General features: G+C 35.0%; 1 protein-coding gene across 2 annotated transcripts in view; it reads right to left on the reverse strand.

Moving 5' to 3' along the window:
- Positions 1–4,957: 4,957 nt before the first annotated feature.
- Positions 4,958–27,530, reverse strand: part of LOC110858055 — a 43,338-nt gene continuing 20,765 nt past the window's right edge. The window contains exons 1-5 of one of the 2 annotated variants that reach the window (XM_035858533.1): positions 25,707–25,813; positions 24,862–25,338; positions 19,431–20,104; positions 7,606–7,981; positions 4,958–6,295 (exon numbers count right to left, since the gene is read on the reverse strand). In XM_035858533.1, coding sequence (XP_035714426.1) covers positions 5,725–6,295; positions 7,606–7,981; positions 19,431–20,104; positions 24,862–25,313 — 2,073 coding nt within the window. In that variant the 5' untranslated portion in view covers positions 25,314–25,338; positions 25,707–25,813 and the 3' untranslated portion in view covers positions 4,958–5,724. Of the gene's footprint in view, positions 6,296–7,605; positions 7,982–19,430; positions 20,105–24,861; positions 25,339–25,706; positions 25,814–27,530 lie in introns of those variants that run through there. The other variant, XM_022106704.2, reaches the window with a different exon arrangement.

Here is a 27,530-nt window from a genome sequence, read left to right on the forward strand (position 1 = left end):
TTGACCAGGTGTGAACGATTTTGACATGAAACTCAAAATTTACAAAAATTTCGCACGTTTTTGCTCGTATGTCGAAAACTGTCCATGCGCCACCCCAGTATTATTTCAGATTCTTTATGTACACAAAATTACGGAAATTTTAACTTGAAAATCGCTCCAGGGCGAAAAAACACTCATTGTATATATCTATCTTAATTAATAATACGGAATATGCAATTATTTTGCTATAGTCAAGAAATTTGAAAACTAGGATCATAAATCAAGGCAGCGGCCAAACTCGAGTCTAAAATAATTTTAAAGTTATTTCGAGTCATATTAAAGCAAAGGTTTCGTCAAAACTTGGGTATGTTGCAAAAAATTCGCACATTTTGGCTGGTATCGCGAAAACTGCTCGTGGGCCACTCCAATTTTATTACGGATTTTTGATCTACTCAATATTACGCAAATTTTAAGCAATCAAACTCGAAAATCGTTAGAAGATGAAAAAAACACTCATTGTATATATCTGTCTTAAAAACGTTAAAATTCAACATTTTCCCAACTCCAGGCTTAAAAATGAACAATATCAGATGACAAATGATTACGCAAGAGATATATTTTCGGCACTTATGTAATTCCAATTTTTTAATCCACAGAACACTTTCGGCATCACGTTGTCCATCAAATTAATACAAAAAGTGAGACATTATTCATTAATTACGTGACACAAAATCAAGTTTTCTCCAGTAACGTTCTTGGCCACTCTTAACTGTAACATCATGTAACTTTGCTCAAAAATCTATAAATTATCGTGCGACCAAGATATGGAACAAACTCCCACGCGATTGGGACCCAAACTTGAGTTATAACAAATTTGTACAAGCCGTCCGTGAACACATCATTAATGCACGTGACGACCAATATTGTTATTGAGTCCATTAGATATTTTTTAGGTTAAGTATATAGTTTTATCTACTTGTGTCATAGTTTTTAAACCAGTTTTGTAAACTGATAACTATTAACACGTGAATAAAGGTTTAAATCAAATTAAATCAAACACGTGACGCAAATTGGAATTTTTACTAACTAACTAACCACACACTTAATGAACGGTCACATTTTTTCTTGTAAAAAAAAACCTCAAAATTCCTTTGTCACCATGGAATTGGAATTTTTGTGCCGAGATGGCTTCTAATTTCTTCAGATGGATGAAGACACAAAAATTTGAGACGAAATGTCAAAGTCATTCCGCTAATGAGATGGAAGAGCCGTGCATAAAATGTGTCATAAATTTTGACCTCTCATCAATTACCCAGCAAGACGACGCTTATCGGAGGTATAAAAAAGGTCACATCCTTTCTGCAAGTCTCCACCGAATTTGCGTAACCTTGACCATTTCCCGGCTTTTGTGCACATTATATTTCGCTAAATCCGGCGATTTCGTCACGTTTTTTAAAAAAGTCACTTACGTAATTTTGCCTGTGAAGATATTTACTAGACTTTTCTGTAAATTTTACTCCTCTTCGTGAAAAATGACGACGATTACGACGTAATTTGTGATTGGATTTGTATTCTTGGATGGTCCGGTGGAAATTTATGCAAATGTTGTCTATTTATTTGGGCAGAAATTATATGGAGGTCCTTTAGCCGTGATATATTGCCACTTTCTTGGACAATGACGATCATAAAAGAGTCACCGTAATAAGAGTCGACCTCACCTTTAGTCAAAATTGATGATCCTCAAGTGCATACTTCGTATGAAGTTTAGCATTGTTGTGAAAATAAGTGGAAAAATTTACTGGATAATCTAAACTTTAAAAAATTCTACACCCTGAATTTTACAATTAGTTTAAGGAATTATGTATAATAAAGGTGTTCATTTAATAAGATATTTTCGAAATTCTGCCCAAATTGTGAAATTGGGTAAAATTATCGTCGTGAAAAAAAATATTTTTCGTTTATTTTCTTCTCTTCTCATGTCCCGATGGTGGTCCACGATTGTTTTTCATACGGGTAAAATGAACTCCTGGCACACCCATGAAATCCAAATTCTGTCAACGCCAGGGTAGAGGTCGACGCCGCCAAGGATACCTAAATCTGATTTCCTACTTTTTCAATATTGCGACGAAAAATCACCAAAATTGGTGCCCCCGCAGCTGTAAAATTTGCCAGCGTCGACATCGGCGTCAAGACAAACCCATCGCTAACTAAGACGCTCGCTTTCAACCAAAAATTACACTTAAAATTCTGCGTAAGTGCAAAATCACATCATAAGTTTCACCAGAGAAAACCTCACTTGGCTGGAACCCTGCCTCTCTCTAAAAAAAGTAGCCAGAAGAAAACCCACCTTGGTTTACAATACATATTTACTTCAAGAAAAAGTTGCTGTTTAAAATTTTTCCCATCTTCTAGCAATCCCAGGGTTCGGAAAAACCCAGGGTTTTAATCAAAAAGTAACGACCCAGGGGTTTTAATGGGTTTTTTGGGTTTTAATGGGTTTTATGGGTTTTATTGGGTTTTATTAGGTTTTACATAAGTAATACATTGAACAACAATTTTCACTACTATTGCAATCCAATTTCAATTAATATGCAAATCCTACTTGTCCATGTTAGAATTTGTATCCGTTTCGAAATAGTCCTGTTTAACTGATCATAGTTTAATACTTTATGAGAATATATATTACCTTTTTCTCGAATACTTCCTCTCATCATAATGAAATCCAAGTTGTTTAAAAGTTTTTAAAATTTAATATTTCAATGCGATCTTAACGTGTATTATCAATTCTGGAAAAAATCGAGTACTTAACAACAATGAAAGTACGTATGTATTATGATCGAGAATATAATAAGTGCTTTTTACAGACACACTTCTTTTGCTCATAATAAAGTACTTCGCTGTCCATAAGTACTCGAATTTTCCAGAGGTGATAATTAAGATCACCTTGAAACATTTTAAAAAACTTTATAAATTAAAAAAATACTACAGTATTTTGTTTAATTTATTCGCTGAGATGAGAGGAAGTATTCGGGAAAAAAGTATTAATTATGACAGCAAAATGTAAATTAAATGTAATTAAATTATGTATGCTGAGCATACTATGCTCAGTTAAACATACCTCGTTCCGAAATTATTATTTTTAAATATTTTTGTCACTTGAAACTTGTAATGGCACTCGCTGATTTATTCCTGGTTTTTAAAACTTACAATATTAATCGAATAAACTGCTTAGCTGCCATGAAACAACTTCGTCTAATGTACGACAGCTGTTTTCAGATTTTAGAATATAGTTTTAAGCTGAAACACAGTTAAAACCCATTAAAACCCGAATAAAACCCATTAAAACCCAAATAAAACCCATTTAACATGGTAAAACCCAATGGGTTTTATTCGTTAACAACCCATTAAAACCCATTAAAACCCAAAAAACCCAACCCAATAAAACCCTGGGTCGGAATACCCTGAGCAATCCTAATAAATAAATCTCTGGAATAATGACCTCTCCCTGTTTCGCAGTGGGAGAGAGAGAGAGTTATGCAATGATCAGAGAGCGGTTATGTATTTATTATCAACTTTTTCATTTGATACCGACGGCCAAACATTGTGTGTGTGTTCCCTAACTCGCATAGATCACTAAAATTTCAAAATATTGTCACATATGTATTTCTTGGTCTTCAGATGTCAGATATATAAATCTTTCCGCTATTATTTCTTAAATGCGTATAAATGTATTGTAAATATTTCAGCGATGTGAGACGAAATTTTTTGCTTAAAGAAATTCTACCACTAAAAACCTACAGGATTATATTCAGAAATACAAATTTTGTTATTTTTCTACATATTTAGAAAATATTTTTACATTTTTTTCATAAATACAAATTTTATTATTTTTCTACATATTTAGAAAATATTTTTACATTTTTTTCATAAATACAAATTTTATTATTTTTCTACATATTTAGAAAATATTTTTACATTTTTTTCATAAATATTAAATACATATTTAATACTATACTTATCCACCCTCTGGTAATAATTCAGATTCGTACAAACATATTTATTTATGACATGGTCGTCTGCTTTAAAACAATGCCTTCGTCTAAAGAGGAAACGGAGATGAAGCCATGCTGCACAAATTCTACATGCCATTTAATTTACATTACGTAATAATGTTCCATCGTCGTCGTCGTGCTTTGTGCGCGTGGGGCTGTGCAGAAAAGACTGCGTTCTCGCTTTTTCCATGGTCCACGTCTCGTTTGATGTCAAAAATTCGCTCAAATTTTTATTGCATAGCCCCCCAAACAGGAAAGAATGGAGTAAAATAAATTTCAGATTTTTTAAACCAAGGAAATGAAAAATTCGTATGCATTTCACGCCACTTTTTTTCCAGACTGTTGGGTTCGGCTACTTAAAATTGCACATATTTATATAATTTAATAAATGGTTAAAATTCTGGTGAAAAATGAGCACGTGCTTTTTTCGTAGGTCATTATTCCCGTGAAAAATTAGAAACATAACATATTATTAAAATCATCATTTATTTATTTATTTCCATTTTTTTTTACTAAAATTCGTTATTACTAACATAAAGATGTTTTTTAGTTTATTAGATTTTTATAATATTCTCAATCCTTAATTTTTATCGGATATTGATTTCATCAAATTTTCATCAAAAAGTGTAAAAAAAAATATTATTTGCAAATTGCAAATCGTATCCACCAGCACAATTAATTTGCGTAATATTGACATGGCATAAATTCAGCCACTATTTATTTATATTTTAAGGCAATTCACGCAGTTCTTTGTAACTTTGTAAATTTTGTAAAATAATTTTAGAAAACTTTTACAAAATTAAGAGACGCCTTTGAAGTTACACAAATTTGTAAGCTAATTTTCGTTCGAAATATTTTGTAAGTTTACGGATTTTACAAAGTTACCAAGGACTACGTAAATTGCCTTACTAATTACAAAATTAAGGTCACTTTTTAACTTTATTTATACATTTTCATCAAAGCCATGACTTTAAATTTCCATCCCATTTTGAGCGAACCTGCACTTTTATTTTACTAATTTTTATTCACTCCCGATTATTTCACAGATTTTACATATTTTAAATTAGCTCAAACATTTAAAATCGTATCATGCATGTTAATAATTAATTAATTAATTAATCGTATAAAATAATAATGATCATGAAATTAGTTCCATTTATAGCTGGACTAGTCTTCTCGTTCGTTCGTGCTGCGGGTTAATTAAATTATGGAAAAAAATGGTACAAAAAAAACTCTACAAATTTCATGGCCAGTTTCATATCATATTTTTTACAAATTATTATTATCTTAAATATACATTTATTAAAAAAAGGAGGAAGAACAAAAACTGTACAATGTTTCCATAATTTTTTTTTAAATTCATACTCAAATTTCAATTTTTCCATATTTTTTCCAGAAAATCTGAAACTGGAAATTTCCATAATGGGAACTTTAGTTATTTGAAATTTTACCCAAATACTCAAAGTCCCCGAAATTTCGACATGAAGAAACATTGGCAAAGGGACATCGGTTATTTCTGCATATTTCCGAAAGTTTCCAGACAAATGTTTCACAATTCATGGCCAAATTCCCCTCCAATTTTTTATTATTTTAGATTAACAAAATTCAAAAAATTCCACCTTAATACAAATACATTCATGAGCAAGTAAGTCTAAGAATTGAAGAAAATAAAATTAAAAATTTCCTAAAATTCCTATTTCCAAAACGCAAACGAGAATTTTTTCGCTTTCTGTGGATTATTTTTCGGCTCGAAAGATGGCTCTGAATAAATATGTTGCTGACTTAAGTTGTGATTGCTCCCGTGAAGAACGAGGCGTGCCGTGTCCTTATCCAAACCCGGGAAGCGTTCCTGCTCATCCAACTCGCGGTACTGCTTATCACCCGATTTCAGTCGACGGCCGGCAGGGTCGATAACGTTCCGACCGCCGCTGGGGACCGCGTAACCGTGGCGATTATGGGAAGAATTGGTCTCTGGAATGATCGCGGTTTGGGAGGAGTGTTGCATTTTGCAGCGAAGATTGGACCCTCCGCTGAGGTATTGGTGCCCGTTTGGATTGGTGGATGGGTGAGAACTCGTCCCCCCGCCCCCGTGGGGATTCGAACTCGGGAGAAGGATATCCTCATCACCGCCGGGATGTTTGCGCCACACGTTTCTGGACGAGCGCACGCCCGCTTCGACCCAACGGTCCAGACTGTCCCGTGATCCGCCGGTTTTCTGGGAACGGCTTAAGGAACGCAGCAGACTTTCGCGGGAGAGTTGGCGTCTAAAAGGAAGAAAAAAAAATTGTGCAAAATTTTGTCAAAAAGTGTTGCAGTTTTTTTGGGTTAGAAATTGCCCTAAAAAATCAGGGTTATTTCAAAAATTAAATTAACTCTGTCCGTTTATTCAAGGGAAAAGCTTCATTAGGAAAAATTCAGGAATTTTCACTTTCAACAACTTTTGACAAGTTAATCTCATTTTTGGAAATAATCGCAATTTTTCCGTCGATTTATAGCCAAAAAATCTCCATTCCCCAAAATGTTAAAACACTTCTAAATCATTGCTTTTGTGTATAGCATGTAAATTTCGAAGTAAATAAACTAGAGAGGCGCATGATCATCGTTCTTTACAAAGTTTCCACGTGTCTGAAAATGTTACAACGTTACAAATCCAAATATTTTTCTCTGATTGCCAGTGCCACCACGTCGTGCACAATTAATGAGAGAGAGAGAGAAGAAATCAAGGAAATCACGGCGTCTCAAAATAAATATCGAGTCTGATTAGATGTAGAATTGTTGGGTTGCATTATTTATTAAAAAGTGTCCCCTCCTTCGTTCTCAGTCCTACTCGCAGACTACGAGTCGCAGCCTTAATCATTGGAGAGAAAGACAATGAAATGCTGTGAAATGACACGCTGTGCGCTTCACGGACAGTGTAACAACCAACTCAATTTTAATCGGACAATGGACCCTCATTAATAATCTCGCTCGGCTACAATGGCAAAACTTTTTCTTAAGGAAGACAATGCTTCTTCCCACGTGATGGGACAATAATCACAAGAAACTTAGCGTCACGACGGTAAAATTTAAAAGGGGCGAACAGGAAGGATGGCAAAGTTGACGAGGGGGGAACAAAAATCGGCTCAAAATCTTGCCTTGCCATAAAAGGATCTTGTTCCAAACTTGTAAAGTTCCAAAAAATATAGTTTAGTTCCAAAAGAGAAATTGTGTTCTAAAGAAATTCAGTTAAAAAAGATGGAATTTTCATCCACAAACGGAGTTTTCTTCGAAAAAGGGGATATGAAAACTGGATACAAAAAACGGCTTAAAAGTCGGTTCGAAAGAATAGATTTTCATTTTTTAAACGACTTTTTGTTTTAAAAATAGCATTTTGTTAAAAAAAAACGTTACTTTAAGTAACAAAATGGTCCCAAAAACGAAGTTTTCATTTGAAATCCCAAACTTTGAAAATTTCAAAATCTTATCATTTTTACTCATGAACTAAATTTCTACAAGAAAACCGTGATACAATTTCCTTTCTCCCCGAAAATAACCAAACCAAATCCCCCCAATAAAATACCCCTTCAAAACCCACCTGTAATCAGCCTCAGCCGCTTCACGGGATCGATACCCGTCATCCAAACTGTCATGAGAGGACCTTTGATGCTGATGATGCTGCTGCTGCTGCTTCGTGTTATACTGATGATCCAACTTCTCCCACTTTTGCCGCACCCCTTCGAATTTTTCCCGTGAGGAGGACGCGAGCGGGGGTGGTGGGGGCATGGAGACGTGATGGTTCAAATGGTCCGGGGAACGTTGTCGGTTTTCGGGTCGTTTTGGCAGTGGTGGAGGCAGCGGGGAGGATTTATTCGCTGGGGATGACGCATTATTACTGTCCACCACCCACATCGGACGGACCAGAAATTGCGTAGTTTCCGTCGCCACGAGCGAATTCGGGTTCCATTCTTCGTCTGAAAATTTAAATTTTCAAAATTTTAGAAAATTTGAATTGTTTCAAAAATTTGAATAACACGGTTATTTTAACGAGACAACAATCGCAATTTCAAAAATTTGTATATTAATTTATTCGTGTTGAACTTGGCTTGTCTGAAAATCACATCCACATAATTTCTCCATAGGTCCGCTTAGTTTGTAGAAAATGTGACGAGAATAAAAATCATGCAAATTTTACACTCCAAATTTCTCAACTCAGAAACTTTACAGATTGAAATTCGCATTAAGAAATTATCATGGGGAGGAAAAAATTTACATTTTTTATTGTTTCGAAAATTAGGTTTTGTAAATTGACAATGACATTCAGACAACAATCGTTCATTTAAAAAATTTGCATATTAATTTATTCACGTTGAACTTAACTCGTCTGAAAATCATTTCCATATAATAATTGATCCGCTTGGTTTATAGAAAATAATAAAAATCATGTAAGTTTGCACTTCAAATTTCTCACCTTAGAAATTTTACAGATCGAAATTCACATTTAAAAATTAATCGTGGGGAGCAAAATTCCAAATTTCATTGTTTCAGAAATTTAAAAAATTTGCATATTTACTTATTTGAACACATATTTACTTGTTTGTTATCCACAACTTTGAACTTGACTTATCTTAAAATCATTTTGTTTTAAACAATAATAAAAATCATCATTTTGCACTCTACATTTTCATATATTTCTCAAATTTCTAATTTTACCTCCTAAATTTTTACCCAAAATTTCTGAAATTCTCTCAAAACAACTTTACAGCTTTCCAATTACGACAAAATCCATGAGAAAAAAAAACAGTCAAAAAATCATGACCAAACGAGTTCCAATTGATTGTGACCAAAAAGTAATTTCATAACAATCACTGACTGAGAGCCAGAGCCGCCTTTCCAATTGCCCAAAAAAAGGCCAACTCTTACAAAATTTCTACCAGAGTGGAATCATAAATACGCAAATATAAGTCATGCACTCTGTTCAATTATTGAGGGTAGTGCAGTGCAATTTAAAAAGGGGCCTTGCAAAAAGCACGTGCGCAAATTTTCTACGAATTTCAACTCTCATCTCCGCCACAGTTAATTTAAATTAACTAAATATCACAGAGATTCAAATCACAGTGTCGAAATTTTGCAGAAATCAACCAAAGTTGGATATATGCGTATTTTTTTGCACAATCCTGCACAAAATTTCTAAGTTTTTCTGCAAAAAATTGGACGAAATATCTGCAAGAAAAATCCGTTCAAAATTTTACTCGGGATTTGCACACTGCGGAAAAGTTTGTGCATAAAAATTGTCAATAATTCTCATCTGAGGAACGTAATTCTACGGAAAAATATGCAAATTTTCGAGTTTTATACCCCACAAAAAATAAAAATCTCATATTTTCTGCACAGTCCCCGCAGACGAGACACGAAATGAAATGCAATTCACGAACTGCATAACCTGCAACAACAACCTTGACGTGTAATTGAAATTCGATTAGATTTCTCACATTTTTGATTCAGTTTCTTTCTTACTTCCATCCATTCTGTAATTATGTGTCAGAGGGCGGATATGTATTTATGAAAAATCGATGAAATATGTGTTTAATATCCATGGAAAAAAGTGTCAAAATATTCACGAAATATGTACGAAAAAATAAGAATTTTCACAAAAATTTATATTTTTTAATGTATGTAATGCTCTGGATTTTATGCGGTCAAAAATTTCTTTGAGCACAAAAATTTCGTCTCACATCGTTGAAATATTTAGAAAATATATACACATTTCTGAAAAAGTATGTAAAAGATTTCCGTATTTTTAAAATAATGGCGGAAATTGGAGGAAAATGGCGGAACAAATCCACAAAGGTTGAGTAGTCATCAAATGAAAAAGTAGAAAATAAATACATATCCACCCTCTGGTTACACTTATTACTTTGCAAATTTCAATGTTGACCCGCGGATTGGATATCGACACATTTTAACGGCCCTGCACACCCCTCAAAGAAAGACCCCTGTTAAAACCCATCGAGCTAATAATAATCCACTCATGATTGAACTAATTATTTCATTTGTCACACTCGCAGTGGCCGTGACAAAACAAAATCTTGGGAGAGAAGTCAATTAGCAAATTGCACTTTTAACTCTCGAGGTGAAACATTAATTTAATACGAGCAAAAAAACTCTGATTTCCTTTTTGCAAAGCAGTTTCATTCATTCTCAAAACCCATTTTTTGCTCGTACACACCTTCATTAAGTCAGAAGTCGTTTTAAATCGAGTAAAAAATTTATCGAAAATTTCTACGAAATAAAAAGTGCCTAATTTTGTAGAAAGCATTGTTTTGAATTCTACAGTAATTGACAAAAGCTGGATGCGTATTGTATTTTGCGTAATTTTTGCTACATAATCCTGCCCAAAATTTCCATCGATTTAATTCTGCAGAACCACGTGTGCATAATTCTGCAGTCTTTCTGTAAAAAAATCACGTGTGCATAATTCTGCAATTTTTCTGCAAAAAATCAGGCCAAATTTCTACCGGAAAATAAATTTCCCTTCAAAATGTTTATTCTGGAAAAAAATACTTATCTCCAACACATCCCGCCTGCCTGACCCCTCCCTCAAAGAAACAGATCTACAAAGTGACACTCTACTTTGAAAGTGGGATAGATAATAAATAAATCTGCACCTGAAATGAAATCGAGTGACCTCTCCACCATTTAATAAAAGGAAATGGAAAGTCGCGTCGTCGCCATTGCGAAGAAAACCAAGTCACTTCTCGCAATCTCCCATCGGCTCACTCACCAAACTTGGCAAGTCGGTCGGTTAACTTAGAATTTCATTCGAGATTTCATTTGCCCAGCAGCTCAAAAAAAAGTGCATGCATTGTTAACCCGACACAGAGAGAAGAGAAGAAGAAATGAATAAAATAAATAAACAGAGCTGACCACACGGTAGCGCGAACAATCAGATTTTGTACATTGTCAGCCAAGAAATGAAAGTTGATTCAGATTTTGTATCCGTGAGCTGACTTTTGATTGTCTTAATCGCATGACCTTTACATACCGAGGGATAAAAGGGGCAGGGATGGCCAAAATATTTACTGAGACAGAATACACAGGGATTTGTAAAATCAGCAAATTTTGCAAAATAATTAACGTGACAAAAAGGGCAGGGATAGCCAAAATATTTACTGAGGCAGTTCATACAGTCCTTTGTAGCTTAGTAAAATGTGTAAATTTTGTAAAATAATTTTATAAATCTTTACAAGATGAGAAGATACCTTGCCAAGGACTTCGTGGATCGTATCATTTTTACAAAATCGTGAAATCAATGCAGATTTTGTCGATTATTGCAGAATTCGATACAGTGATTTCTACTCGGTTGTATTTTCTATGCATTTTCGCTAAATTTTGTGTAACTAACTGTATGGAAGTCCAAACAAACGGAGATACCAAAATACTATAAATTTTGACAAATTTTATTTTGCCCACCTCTGACAAAATGAGGATCACTCGTTAGGTGAATAAAGTTTGCATCCAAAAAAACACGTAATATCCACGGCCCCATAAGTATTTTTTTAACACCACAATTTTTGTCACCTAACAGATTTAGATAGATAGATGCAAGCAAAAGTCATCATGCTGCTTTTGATGATGATGATGTCGTCAAGTATCATTATGCATTATCAGTGGAAAGTATGTATGCACATACATAGGCAACATTACAATTTATCATGCATGCACATTACACATTATCGTCGTAAAATTTCAATTTTTTGACACTGCCAACGAACGAACGTATGTAATTAGTCGTGTGTGTCAATAATACGTTGTTTAAAGAGAGAGAGAGAGGGAGAAAGTAGTGGAAGTCGTTGGAAGGGGCAGATTTTAATAATGATGATGATAATGTCATGTGCGTGGCCGGAGTGCTAATTGATCATGTCTGCAGGTTAGCAGGTGTAGGATACGTGTCACGGCGTTGTAACGGAATGGGCTGAATATTTCAATTTGTGTGACGAAAAAAGTGTCAACTTTTGTCGCATTAAGGAACAAATTTGAAGCGTTTTTTTAGTGTTTAGACGTAATCTTTTCGTAAGTAGTTTTGTAATTGAAATAGTGAGAAAATGCAGGCAGGCTTTGGTAACTTTGTAAAATCCGTAAATTCTATAAACTTGTCAACAAGTAAAAGAAATACGGGTCCCATTTAGGAACAAATTTGAACCATTTTCTACTCCGTGTTTCCGTTGGAGAATTAGTTAAAATTAAATTTTTAATAGCAATCTTTTCGTAATTAATTTTGTAGTGCAAATATTGATGTCATTTTTTCAACTAGATAAATTTCCGAGGAGAAGATCTCTGCATAAATGACTGCGTAATTCACACCCAGGTCACACACCACATGCCGATTTTGACCACCCAACCCGAGTAGAAATCACTGTGTCGAATTCTGCAGTAATCAACACAAGCTCGATGCATATTGTATTTTTCATAATTATTTTCTTTTTACATAATCCTGCACAAAATTTCAATCGATTTTATTCTGCAGAACTGTATGCACATAATTCCACAAAGTTTCCTGCATAAATCTCTGTATTATTTTTTTCTGTACCAAATCGGGCCAAATCCGGCCCCAAATTTTCGCATCCATCCTGCACGGACGTGTCTCGACACACCATCATTTTTCCCCCATCCGTCAATTATTCGTCCCACTCTTTCATTCCAATCCTCGTCATCTCGAAGTTGATGAATGAATGATCTTTTTCTTCTTCGTCAGCACCACCACCACCACCACCGCAGAAATAATAGGCTGCATGCATGCATCTCTTCTTCTCCCATCCTCCGACATCGGACTATGCAGATAAATACTTCTCGCAAAATATCGAGTGCGATGACCCACGCCATTCTCCGCTCCATCCTGGTCACAAAAACGAAATCTAATCCACCCTCAAGAACATCTCCGTCATCGTCCAAATCGTCACTTTGATGATTTTATATACCTCTCATAAAATTATGACACCCTGCAGGACGGATGTAAATATGTAAATAGTTTTTAGTTTTTGAGGTCGTTCAAAATTCTATAAGAAAAAAAGTTACGAATTTTACTCCCGGACTAGAAAATGAGTCGGAAATTGGGCGAATTTTGACTGAATGAAGCCTAAAAGTGTCAAAGTCTTAATATTTTTAACGGGTTATGTGTAATCCAGAGTACGAATTTGTTCCTTAAATTTCTCAAAATTCAAAATTAAAAAAAAATTACTCTCTCTCAAAAATAAGCAGAAATTTAGTACGAATTTTTGAAACTAGACATATTTACATCACTCCAAATATTTTTTTTAATCCAGAGAATGACGATTCCATCTAAACAAATTCTCAAAAAAAAATTTCCCTCTGGAAAATAAATTTATCATGAAAAATTTCAATTTTAAATCCTCTGCGAATAAGAATGAATCCTTTTCATATCAAAATTCGTTAACAAATTCTCAAACTTGTACATATTTCTCACGTACATAAACCAGACCACGAATTTTTCCCATACGAAGAAGAATTCCCTCACATTCTGCGGTCGGTTTTGATATTCATGGTTTTTTTCTAGTCGTGTAAAACGATACCATTTATTGAATGAGGAACGGTTGGGAAAAATTTGCATAGAGATTTATTTATCAGTCAGTCAAAATTCAATTCAAGATCGAGTTGAGTTGACACACTTTTTCTTCTCAGAGAGATTTACTCTTTATGATGAGCGATGGACGTGAAATTGTACACCCGTCACCCTCAACTTGCACATGATCATCATCAAATCAAGTCGAGTCAGTCAAGTGCATGCAGTTTATTGTTGCAGTGCATGCAGAGGCCGGCAGAATGGATGTGAGGAGAAGTTTGGGCAGAAAATCGCACCCAAGGGTTGAATTCGCTAGATTTTACTGTATCACTACATTTATGTACGAATGACACGCTTTTTATAGATAAGCACGTGCGGATTTATATATATAAATATGTACCCGTATGAAAATAGATCAGTAGAAAATTGGCACATTTTGCTGTACACTGTAGAACTTTTGACAATTAATTGACTGCTTTAAATTGTTCTGCAGCAGAAAAAATTCCCATAATTTTTCTCCCTCCGTCAATTTTGGGACAATTTGTGTCCCTAAACTTTCCTGTGAAATGAATTGTGTAGAAATTTTGTATTTTTGAGTTTCGAAGATTTCCAAACCGAGACTGGACCAATTTTTTCGACTTTATGTACATACATCCTGTAGATTTTTGTGTTTTGCCTAGATTTTTGGCTAGATTTGCAAAAGCCACATAAATCCTGCCTCATATTATTAATAAAATGGCCTCAACTGCAGAAATCCCATCCTTTCTGCACATCCCCCCACAAAAGTTAGACATCTAGCCGACCGACCGACCACCTTGTTTCCTCCTTGTCGTGGAATAATCTATCAACAAAACCAACCTGTCCTCCTCATCTCCTTTTTTACAAAGGGCAGCCTCCTCACGTGGCCCATATTTTATCCGTTTATCTCATTTTTAATTAATGCAGATAACAAGTAAGAGAGAGAGTTTGGCCTTTTTTGGGTCAAATTCGCACCTCACAACTTATTTTTATCGGATTTTTCCCGATTCGAATATGATACAATTTGACATCTTGTAACAAGATCTCGAGAAAAGAAACAATGGACCAATCTTGAAGTTCAGGTCTTTTCATTGCGTTTTACGACGGAAATCCACGTGTGTGAAGCATGTGCTGAATTTTTAGTGAATTTTATCCCCCAAAAAGCGGCGCCCTCAAAAAACAGAGATAATACTATCATCCGTCCCCTCCTGCACATCCCCCTCGTGTGGATGCGATGCGATGAGATCGATACGTACATAATGTTGTTAAACAACAACACCATCACCAAGATCAAGTTTGCTTTAAATGGAACAAATTCATACATCTGGTCGTGCAAAAGCTGCTTCTTCGCCTTCAAAACAAAGTAATCTCGTATCGCATGAAAATCTGAGACAAGTTTTTCCACTTTTTCTCCCAAACTGACTCAGATTTTCTGAATGAAAATAATCGAGTAAAAATTTGAACGAGTATTGTTGGCCCATTTTTGTGCCAAAATTTGGCCCAATTTTCTCCAGAAAAACTTTATGCAGCGCGATTTGTACAGAAAACTAGAATAATGCATACACGGTTCTGCAGAAAAACATCGACGGATAGAAATTTTCTGTGGGATTTTTAAAAAATTGAAGATTACGATATGCACAGAGATTTCATCCATTTCCTGCAGAATTCGACGCAGAGTGATTTCTACTCGGAAATTTAATACATATTTTCAGCTTTTTTAGTGCATACAAAATCTTAAATACTAACTTTGATAATATGCAAATAAAGATGTACTCCATATTTTTCGTGTGACATTTTGTTCCGCTCCGTGCACGCATAAAGAAGGAGGATGCCTCAAAAAATTGTATGTACCTTTCCATCCACCCGTGCATATTTATTTATGTGCCATTTAATTCGTGCAAACTATTTATTTACATTTCTACCCACGTTCCGCACTCTTTCCTTCCTTACGTAAGTAACGGCATGCACGTAGTTCAACACAAAACGTAAAAGTGACGTGAAACACTTCATGTTACAACTTTTGAGCGACATTTTTTCCGCAAATGAAGAATTCAAAATGCCCAGCATTTAAATTCATGAGGTCAATGTTATAATAAATGATGGCATGCATTTCCGCATGAATATCGACCAGCCTAAAAAAATTGGCACAATTTTTCTCCATCGTATTTTTCTGCGGAATGAAGAATTATATAGAAATTTTCTGCCTAATCCTTGAGTCCTATACACAAAAATTAGACTAACAATTTTCATACCAAATTTGTCAAACTTATGCCAAAACCACTTTAGGATTTGCATACTTTATTTCCCATAGTACTTGTTATAGACAGGTTAATGCAAGTTCGAAAAATCAGACTAATTGAAATTTTAACCCATCGGAATTTTCATGATTCTGTTGTCAACCAAACAATCACAATTGAGCCGTAAAATTCTGGTAGATTTAAAGTTTAGCCAATCTGATTTTTAGAAATTTCAAACTTGTCTTCAAAACCTAACATGGAAAAGAAAATATGCAATGCAACCCTCCCGAAGACAATATTACGGTGCTAAAAATTCCCAAAAATGCATTTCTACAAATTTCACAACTCTATTTTCCTGGTGGGCACAATCGTGCCGGTGGTGGTGACGCCACACGATGGAAATCTGCCTGAATAATGTAACAAGTGTGAAACCACTCGAAGAAAGATGACTGACTTGCAACGACGACGAGGGTTTGATCGGAAAACAGTTAACCCTTTAACAAAAATTTCTTCCTCCTCCTCATAAAAAAAGACAAAGGGTGACGAGCGCAGATGTTCCTTCTGTCTTTCAAGAATGGATCGAGAGAGAAAAAAGTGCTAACAACCATTAATTGCCTAAAATCAGCATCACCATCGAGTTGCAAATATTTACATTGTAGTCGAAATGTCAAGAAGAGGAGGGCCGTGCAAAATGGATGGCGCCTTTTGGCTATTACACTTTTCGAAATATCACCTGGGTAAAAATTTGAACAGCTTTCCTACAGAAATTTGGCACGATCTTCTGCATAGAAACTGTATGCAGATCGATTCGTGGATAAAACTATGCGCAGAATTTTGTACGTATCGTTCTGCAGAATAAAAACCCATCGAAATTTTGTGCAGAATTATGTAAAAAAAAATTATGCCCAATAAAATATGATCCAGCCTTTGTCCATTTCTGCAGAATTCGACGCAGTGATTTCTACTCGGGCAAATTTTTAGCTTAAAAATCTACCCAGACATTGGCCCTTTTTCAAAAATACAACCAGGGTCAAAGTTTGGTGTACAAAATTGGCAAACTTTGCCCTACTATTTCACCCTCTGGTCAATAGCATAAATAATTCGCGCATCCTTTCCGCATGGCCTGTTACATAATAAATCTAAATCCCATCACGAGACCGAGAAACTGTGAATATTTACATAAAGATAAAAATAACGGGTATTATTTATGATAAAGTAATAAGTCTCTCGGGTGGACGTTACGTTACGCCATCATCGTTCCGTCAACTAAAAAGATGAAGAGATTCGCATCCTCAACTTCATCAGGGAGACCAGCCAATTTAACATTTTTTATTCCCTCCGTGCAAAAATTATGTCAAAATATCTACCTTGAGAAACGGAAGTCATGCATGCGACACCGGATGTCACATGGTCAGCATGGCCCGTGGTCAGCGTGGCCTAACTGTTCGGGGTGGTTTGGTGTTTTTACAGTCACACCGTCACGTCACGTCCTCGGCGTGACATTTACTTATTTCTAAATCCAATCCAACTGTGATCTTGCGACCGACGTGACAAACAGTGTTTCGGCACTGGCGAATTTCTACATTTCTTGGACTGCAAAGGCAAGAAATGCAAGAAATGTGAGGTGTAAGAAACTGCGAGAAAGTGCAAGAAATGTGCGCAATCTAGCCACGCGCCGTATGAACTATTTCCAACGGCGCGGACTCGTTTCTCGCGCCGTGCATTTCTTGCAGGTCAAAATACCTAAAAAACCCACTTTCTTGCAGTTATTTCTTGCAGGTTATTTGCACCCAGTGTTTCATTTCTTGCGGGTTTTCCACATTTCTTGCACTGCACAGAAAAAATGCACGAAATGCAAGGCGCAAGAAACTGGGAGAAATATGCGCTATCCAGCCACGCGCCGTATGAAGTATGCGCGGTGCACGTGCGGTGTATTTCTTGCGCCCTGCATTTCTTGCAGGTCAAAATATTTCGCTGCAAGAAACCGCTTTCTTCCCGTTATTTCTTGCAAGTGGTTACTTACTTGCACCTGAAACATTGGTACCGAAGATGATTTATTATGCCATGCCTATTTTTAGCCGTGTAACATAATCCCCACGAAAAAAAAACTGAACAATGAGATCACGTCATTTTCATGACGATATTATTACTTATTATGATACACACAAATGACAGAAATCACGAATATGCATCTTGACAAAAAGGTGTCCATCTATCCATTCTTTGATGTCATATTTAATCTTATCCTGGTAAAAAATAATACGCAATTGTAAATGAGAAATGGATTTCTTTTAGAGCTGCCGAACTTGTCAAGTCGTCGATGTCTGTCGATGAGGTATGGATAAGAAGAACATAATGTGAAATCGTGCCTCCAAGAAAAAAAATCAGTCAAGTTATGTATATATCTTCATCAGTGGGGGAACCGTGCAGAAATTATGTGGCAAAAATATGGATTTTCTGGCATTTTTTGCGTAAAAATTATTAATTCAGTGACATTGTTCATGAAGAATATGAATTTAATAAAAATGGTGGAAATTTTTAAGATAATGGGTGTAAAAATATGGATTTTATGGCATTTTTTTTCATAAAATATTATTAATTCAATTGTAAAGAATTGCTCGTATGAATAAAAAATCGTTCAAAATATTTTGAAAAATTCTTGAAAATTGTTTATGAAGGATATGTATTTAATAAAATAGTGGAAATTTTCTTGAAAATGTGTAAAAAAAATATGGATTTATCGCATTTTTTCATAAAATATTATTAACTAAAAAATTGTTCAATTATTTAAAAAATGTTTCCAAAAGTATTACATACTTTCGAAAAATGCTTGCTGGTAATATGAAAAATGTTAAGTACTTAAATATTTTCCCGCTGTCTGATAATAATTAATGAACGTCCCCAGAGTGGAATTAAATTGGAATGTGATCCAAAAAAAGATACGAGCTATTTAAAGCTTCAAGTTTGTTTTATTACGAATCGAAGCCTGCACGATTTCCGAAATCAAAGGAAAAAAATTGCATGCACATAACACACAAGTTTATGTATTGTGTTGTCAAATGTTTGATGCTTTGTGTAAGAAATAAATCGTGGCACTCTAATTTCGTTACTGGTCGCGGGAATACCAGACATTAATTCGGAAGCAGTGCAAAATTACGGGTATATTTAGACAAGTCAGAAACAGATCTGTCGGTTAGTGTAGACACTTTTACTCACAAATTTTGACTAAAACATATAGTAATAAGTTTCCATGTCAATATTGCAATTTTGTAAAAAAAGTGTTTATAAAAATGATTAAAATTTCGTGAAAATGTAGATGATCTACAAAATTTCATGAAAATATAACTTTTTAAATCTACCCGTAATTTTTTTTATAGAAAAACACAATTTTTCCCATAATTTCCCTACGAAATTTACTATAGGATTTTTTTCATGAAAATAATACCAATTTTTACACTGTCTCGTATAATTTTCTATGGATTTTTACAGATTTGCAGACTTTTTACTCTAAATATCAAATAAAGATTTTTATGAAAATGATGCAAATTACATTTCAAAAAATCCACCCTTAACAAAAAAAGCACTCACCGTCCGACGATGATGGCACACCTCCTCCCACATTCGAATCCATTCCCGCTCCCGTTCCGGCGTCATGGATCGGGCTACAATTATCCTCCGCCGATCCAATCCCGCTACTCCGTCCGCACGAGTCTTGCTCTCTCGACGCGTACGATCGTCTATTACTCCTCCCACCAACACCGCCCCCCACAACCGCCGGATTTGAACAGCGGCGCGCCTCAATCCCCAACAAATTCCCGCGCTGCCGATGAACCGTGTCATAATCTCGGGGCGGGAATAAGATTGGCGTATTGCGATTCCGCGTATTCAACTTTTCCCGCAATTCTGCCGCCAAGGAGTCGTACAACGTCGCGATCCGCTCCCCGGGAATGTTTGAAACGCCGGAAGCCGAGCCAAATCCGCGATCCGAGTTGTCCGAAGAGTCTGACGTGCGACAGTCAAAATCCGGCGTGCCGCTCCCCCCGCCCGAGCGGAGGGCATTGTGAGACGAAGAATTATGCGCGTGCGCCTTAACCGGACTGCTTACCGGTGACGAGGACGACGTCGATGTTCCAGACGACACAAGTAATCCCTTCGATTGCAGGCGGGACTCAATGTCGCGAAATTTACGTTGATTGTCTTCTCGGTTGACGAGCGTTTCGAGCTGACTTTTTAAAATTGCCGCCGTTTCGGGGGAATCACATCTGTGGAGGGAAAGGTAAAAAATTAGCCGCGATTTTTAAAACCTTAAAACCACAAAAAAATGCTTCTGAATTATTATGTAAAGCAAGATTTTAGCTCAAATTCCGCAAGCCTAGCCGCAAAACTGCGAAAATTTATTGCACAGTTATTCTAATTTTTTGCCAGTTAGTAACGATGTCCATATTTTGGCACAAGTTGCTAATTAAGTGCTCATCCATCCATCTTTAACAGCTTCACTTTTCAATAAGCTTTTGCAAGAGTCACGAGAAATCGGGCATGCGTGTCGCATCTTCATTTACTTTTATGCTACATAGTTTTGGTCTGCATGTGCGGAAAACCATTTCCGGTTTTTTAAGAAAAAATGCTTACCTAATAAATTAAGTAATTTTTCATTTTAAATTGGTTTTCTTCTAAATGTGCTCATTCTAATAAAGATGAGACTATTTTGATGAGGTGAAGGGTTAATTATTATTATGCTAATTTATCATCATTCATAAGTGATTTTTAAGAATTGTGTAATAAATCTATCTACGAATCAATGAAGTCTGCGGGAAGGATGTCATCAATTTTTGGGGGTTCAAATTTCTCGATTCGCGTACATACTTTTTAAAAATTTCTTAATTTTTTCAGAATTTTATAAAATTCCTGCTATGCATTTACATACGAATGTAAAATCTACAGAGGCAAAACTAAGTAAAATGGGTAAATTTTGTAATACAATTTTACACACATTTACAAATTAAAACTACGCCGCCTTAAGTTTACAAAAATTTGTGAGCCAAATTTCCTCTTAAAATTTTGGCAAAATTTTGCAAATTTTATAAGTTTACGGAATTTACGGATTTTACAATGTAACCAAGGCCTGCGTGAATTGTCTCACTAAAAAAGATTGTAAATGTAAAGCTTAATTTGGTACACTTTATCCGGGTAAAAACCACAAAATTTGCAAAAAGAATATGCAAATCCATGGAAATTTTCCATTGCAAAAATACATCACACCCCTTCCGTAAGGCCCCTTTAGCATCTACATAAAAAATAAACTATACCACGTCACAATTTTAATGGATCTCTCCTCTCCCAAAATTTAGTTTATTCTGTAAGAGCACACCAAAATACAGAGTGGTCTCCTCCTCGTAATGACTTTTTCTAAATAAAAAGTTATTCTAATTTTTCACCAAGTTTTCTATTCTCGTCTTCTCCTTTATTTGGCCTGATGTAAATATGTTGCCTCACTTTTTTCACCACAAGCACCAACCACTCAATAAATGAATTCTTTAAAAAAAGCTTAGGTGAGGCTTGCTTAAAAGAGGAAAACAAGCTGTTATCATCGTGAACTAAAATAATATGCGAAGTCAATGTTCATCTCACGATTTATAATTTTTGGCAAATATAACAGCAAATTATATGCGTTTGGGACAATTTGCCTCGCCGTGGGCCGTGATTAAATGTTTGATATAAATATATCTTTTAATGATCATAGCTAAATTTGAACTATATTTAGCTATGATACGTATTGCAATAATTAAACTTCGTTATTATTTGATTCTGTTATCTTTGATGACTTGCATGAATATGTTTCAAAAATCAGCCTACATATATTTGAAAAATTAAGTGTTCTTAACTATGATATTTTATATTATAAATAACCCATACTTCGTAAATTTTATCAGCAAGCGATTATTAATAACGAAATTAACTAAACCCCGCATCATTCCGTATGAATTATTTATCGACATTGGACACTAATAAATTTTAAAATATATTTTAATTCTTCGTATCACAAACTGGCCCACGGCGAGGCAAATTGTCCCAAACGCATATAATTTGCTGTTATATTTGCCAAAAATTATAAATCGTGAGATGAACATTGACTTCGCATATTATTTTAGTTCACGATGATAACAGCTTGTTTTCCTCTTTTAAGCAAGCCTCACCTAAGCTTTTTTTAAAGAATTCATTTATTTTTTGTTTTTAAGCCTAAAAATAAGAGTCCCTCCCAAATTCACTTCACCATCCCCTATGGTATAGATGCATTGCATTGCATACCAAATTAATTATAACCTTTGAGTGCGGATGCGTTACATATCAGATAAATTCCCTATATGTAAGTGTAAATACACTGTAGAAATCTGGTATATTCAGGTAGGTATTGTTTTCTCAGTATCAAAGTTCCTGCGTGGTATTAAAATTATACCGGTCCGTAACAATTTGCTGCCGATATGGCAAAACTTTAGTACGGAGCAATTACATGTTCTATTACACTCTTAAAAACCCGGTGTTAATCGTCACTAAACGGTGTGCGTATGTGACTTCACCGTGCGGTAATAAGGTGTCTCACCTAAAATTAACACTAGCTAGTGACAATTTGTCCCCCTGCCGGGAAGATTTATTATCAGGCTGTGAAAGAGCACCGGGTTTTAAGAGTGTACATTCTTAACTTCAGTTAAGAGTGTGCATAAATATTAGATATACACATAATATATGTAGATGTACATATTTCCATACGCCAGTACAGGTCTCAATTGTTTCACTTATGTTGGTTACTAATGGAAACCTCGTATTTAGGTATGCATGATAAGTAATGGAGGGCTGCTAGAAGTAACGTAACTGGTTGCAGATACCACCAAGAAAAGTCTTTCATTTCTTATCCGATTTCGCTCGGGTTTGCTTTAAATGACGCGTTATAGATTTCTGCACATGAAAATCAGGGTCTCGCACTATCATTGCATGGTAAAAGTGAATTTGCCAGTCGTTTGAAAGTTTAAAATCGATTTTAAGTGCGTTAAAATAAGATTGCCATGTCTCTAGACCTGACGGGCATCATCTACCCAGCAAGGTCTGCACGATTGTCTTTTACACCATTTTGATACGATTAGCCGTTTTGTCACAAACTTGAGTGGAACTTTGGGAGGGGGTGTCTGTTTGCATTCTTAGGCTTCGCCGTAACCATGCACTTTTTCATGTGGTCATGGTTACTATGCCTCACCTAAGAAAAAACCACACATCTTCTTCGCCATTATTTATGAGCAGAGGGCGGTTATGGATTTATTTTCAACTGTTTCATTTTATCACGACTAACTTTGTCCGTGTGTCGCTTAACTCGTATAGATCACAAAAATTTCTAAATATTTTTTTTTCATATGGGAACATATTTCTAGGTTTCCACTATTACTTCAAAACGGAAATCTTTTATATATTTTTTTCAAAAATACGAATATATTTTGTAATTATTTAAACGACCTGAGACAAAATTTTTTTACTCAAAGAAATTTAATTACAAAAATCCAAAGGATTAAATTCAAAAATGCAAATTTTGCTAAATTATTATTAGTTATGCTATTTTTCGTACATATTTCGTAAATATTTTAGCGTTTTCACCTAAATACATAGCCGGCCTCTGTTTCTTACCCTTTTTAATGAGATTTTATACAAGGTAAAATTCTATAAAGTTATAAAAACTGTTTCATCACTTGATTTGGTCAATTTGAAAGTTTAACTTGGCACCAAGTCAACAAGATTAGGAACCAAATCTCGTCCAAATTTTGATTTCTATTTTTTCTCTGAGTAATTAATTGACAACAAAATTCCCCTTATTTTCGCCTCCTCCTCAAAATTTTGTCCCTTCTTTTCCGCACGGCCCTTCATTTACATAAATGACATCGAATTGCAATCACGCACATTTTTTTGCACTGTCCAATATTCAATTAAAATTTAAATCTATGATTTGTTTGCAAATTTGCGTGTAACGAAAACAAAATTAATTTCATTGTTTCTTGTCAGAAATAAAGCCTTACTTGAAAAAATTCATTAAAAAATGATAAATTTTATTGTTTTATTGATTCTTGTCAGAAATGAAAAAAATCTTCATAAAAAATAAAATGAAAAGAGTGATGCAATCTCGGGAAAAAAATTCGTCTCTCATTTTTTTGCCTGTCAAGAATTGCGTCAAGTTTATTTTTTATTGGTGGATCGATGATTTAGTATTGGCTGAAAATTTAAGATTACGCTTATTATCAGTCTCACGACAGTGTTTTTTATTGTTATTATTAAAATTGGTGCAGAGTTGAAGAGAGAATAAATAATAAAAGTGGTGAGTGATTGATCATCAATAAAAATAAAAAGTTTGATCAGATTTTTTTTATTCGAATTCGCGATGAGAGGATCAGATTACGGGAAGTAAGAGGAAAAAGATATTGACGATAATTTGTCATCGAAATCAGCACAATCATAAATTCAGAGATATTTTTTCTTAAAAATTTCGAGAAATTAAAATTCCTAGGTACTTTTATTTTTTTATTTCTGTGCAAAATTGGAGAAATTTTACCAAATTTTTATTTTTTGCATATTTTCCTCTTAAACCTATATAGTGCCAAAATAAATATTCATTGCTTTGTAAATTTTCTCACATCAAAAATTTAATTTAGTTTTAACCAACCGGATTAAAAACTCGTATTTTAAAAAATTTCCGGAAATTTTGTAAATAGTAAATAATCTCAAGTCCACTTTTAAATTAATTAGTGAACACTAATGTAAATATTAAAAATTTTGCACAAGATAAAATTTAAACTGATTAATTTTTGCGAAATTTGGCACCATAATTCCTGGCAAATTCTACAATTCTTTCCCTCTCCCAATTTTCACTTTCAACAAATAGCTCCAAATCAAGCCAAAAATCTCTTGCACAAAACAAAATCTCACCAAATATAGATAAATTTCTTAAAAATTTCCCCCTAATTTTTTTCATGAAAATTTTTCTCACCTGTAACAATGCACATGTACGGGACACCTCGTATCAGGATTGTAAATGAGTAGGATACAGGACACGATGTCGTCGTTGGGCGCGGGCGCTTGGAAGACGCAGGTGATGGCGTGATGCGGAATGAAGTGCTTGTCGCCACCTCCCGTCCCCTCCAGCGGCACCACCCCCGTCGTCGTCCGGTGGTGAACGGGTATGATTCGGAGCCCCTTCTGACCCACTTGCAGCGTCACTTTGAGCGCCTGCATGCGCGCCTCCTGACTCACAAAGTATTGGAGGACGGGCTCAATGTAGTGCGGGCCGCGGAGGCCGCGAGACTCTTTCGCGCCCAGGAAGAGGACGTAGTAGGACGACTTTTTCATCTCGGAGGACGACGATGGCGACAGGTTGGGTGGGGAGGTGTGCTCGTAGTGGTGGTGGTGGGGGTGGTCACCCGCGATGGGGAGCAGGGCCATGGTTTAGTTGGTGAGTTAAAATCGTCTGAAATTAAAAAAGAGGAATTTATGAGATTATGTTTCTTTTCAAATTTTGAAATAAATATTGTCGGGTTAGCCATATGTTTTGCATATTTTTAGAGAACGGATAGGTTTAGGGTTTCGAAATAAAGTTATTTTATAGCGAAGGTTTCGTTATTTTTTATTTTTTCAGTAATCAGATGTGGCTCTTCAAAATTTGAAATAAATTTGAGAATTAAAGGGTTTGATTTCGTCTCGGTTTTGTCGTGTGAATATTGCATATAGGTTTTCGTTATAGTTTTTCGAAAATTTTCCAATTTTCAAAAATATCTATCAAAATTTCATGTATATATTTCCTAGAGTGAAATTTGCATACTCAAATTTTCCTGTTACCGTTCAATTAATTTAGACTATTTTCATCCCCTTAAATAGAGTTCTTCTCCGTTATAAGTATTTCATTTTTGAGGGGTATCAAATTCAGCAAATCTTTTCTGTATTGTGTAGCATCCACCACTTCAAAATGACACCTTCACCATTTCACTTGCCTAATATGGGAGAAAACTGGATTAGAAATAAAACCTTAACCGTGGTCTTTCTGAGAAAATGAGGCTTTAATTTAAAGAACTTAAAATCTCTCTTGATGAGAAATCCAACCATTCTGCACAGATTACGAGGAAAGATCTTCAAGTTCTTCACTGTAAATACCGGTGATTCTTCCCACCTTTGCAAAACATTTACATTTTGGCATTGTCACTTCTTACGGGGCGTGACACAATGTATCTTTCCTGTCTAAATTACTTTACATTTCTTCAAAATTTTCCCAGAGTTTCGAAAATTTCTTTAAATTTGGCATTATTTTCCTATCACCAGATTAATACCATTTAACAAAATCATCAAATTAAGCAAAAACCATGCCAAAAAATTAATAATTTTCCCCTCTAAATATATTCCATGTTTTCAAAATTATCGCTCACAATTTTGAAAATTTCTTGAAATCCGTCATTAGTTTCTTATCACGAGGAAGTTAACGGTGACAAATGATGGCATCATCATTACTCACTCCATATTCAAAATTCATCAAATTACTCAAAAACCTAGACTAACCAAAAAAAGTACAATTTTCAGACAACACTTCACTCGCCAAAATCCAGTTGCCAAAAATGGTCAAGATTTCCCGTACAAGAAAAACAACAACTTTTCATCAAAAACTTGTTAAACAAACTTGTTAAACAAAACAAAGTTCAAACTACGTACGTAAACATTTATTTTCTTACAAAGTCAAACCTATTGAAGTATTTTAATTGAACAGAAAAGAAAGAAATGAGACCGGATGTCTTGACTGCACTTCTTTTTTAATCAGAAGACGACATATCACCACCTCCCAAGTTTAGTTCCTGTCTTGCATCACCACCACAATTTATTAGATAATTAGATTACCATTCAGTCCAATCCACACCTTTGTGTGGGGGCTGTGCATGCAAAATCTGACCCCAGGTAACTCCTCAAAACAAGCAATTTTACTCATGTTGCACCATCCCAAAGTCAAAATTAACACGATGTAATTCAACAATTATTCGTATGTACGAACACTTATCATCAGAGGGCGGATATGTATTTATTTTAAACTTCTTCATTTGAGGATTACTCATGGTCAAACTTTGTTGGTGTGCTTGCTAACTTGCATAGATCACATATTTTTTTAAAATATTTACGAATTGTCACATATTTCTAGGTTTTCAGACATATAAATATTTCCGATATTATTTGCGAAATATGTAAATCTTTTAGATATTTTTTTCAAAAATGCAGTGTATATTTTTTACATATTTCAACGATGTGAAAAACAAAGTTTTTTTCTCAATGAAATTATATACCACAACAAATCCAGATATGTTCAAAAATGCAAATTTTTGTGAAAATTATTTTTTTCGTACATATTTCAGCAATTTTTTCCCGTAAATACATATCCACCCTCTGAACTTATCACACTAAACTATACCCCGTAAAACTGCAACACCTCTCGCATGCCGATTGTATCGCAATGCAATTTGACGTATTTTTACCTAATTCCGTGTCGGATTTAATTTCCTCTCGAGAATAGGATGATGAGATATACGTGCAAAATTTACTGCATGCAAAAAGTGTGCAAAAATATTTAATAATAATTAGGTCACTTATATCTATCTGCACGGGGGAAGGAAGTCATGTCACAATTCG

This window comes from Folsomia candida, unplaced genomic scaffold (genome assembly GCF_002217175.1).
Source record: "Folsomia candida strain VU population unplaced genomic scaffold, ASM221717v1 Fcan01_Sc020, whole genome shotgun sequence".
NCBI lineage: Eukaryota > Metazoa > Arthropoda > Collembola > Entomobryomorpha > Isotomidae > Folsomia > Folsomia candida.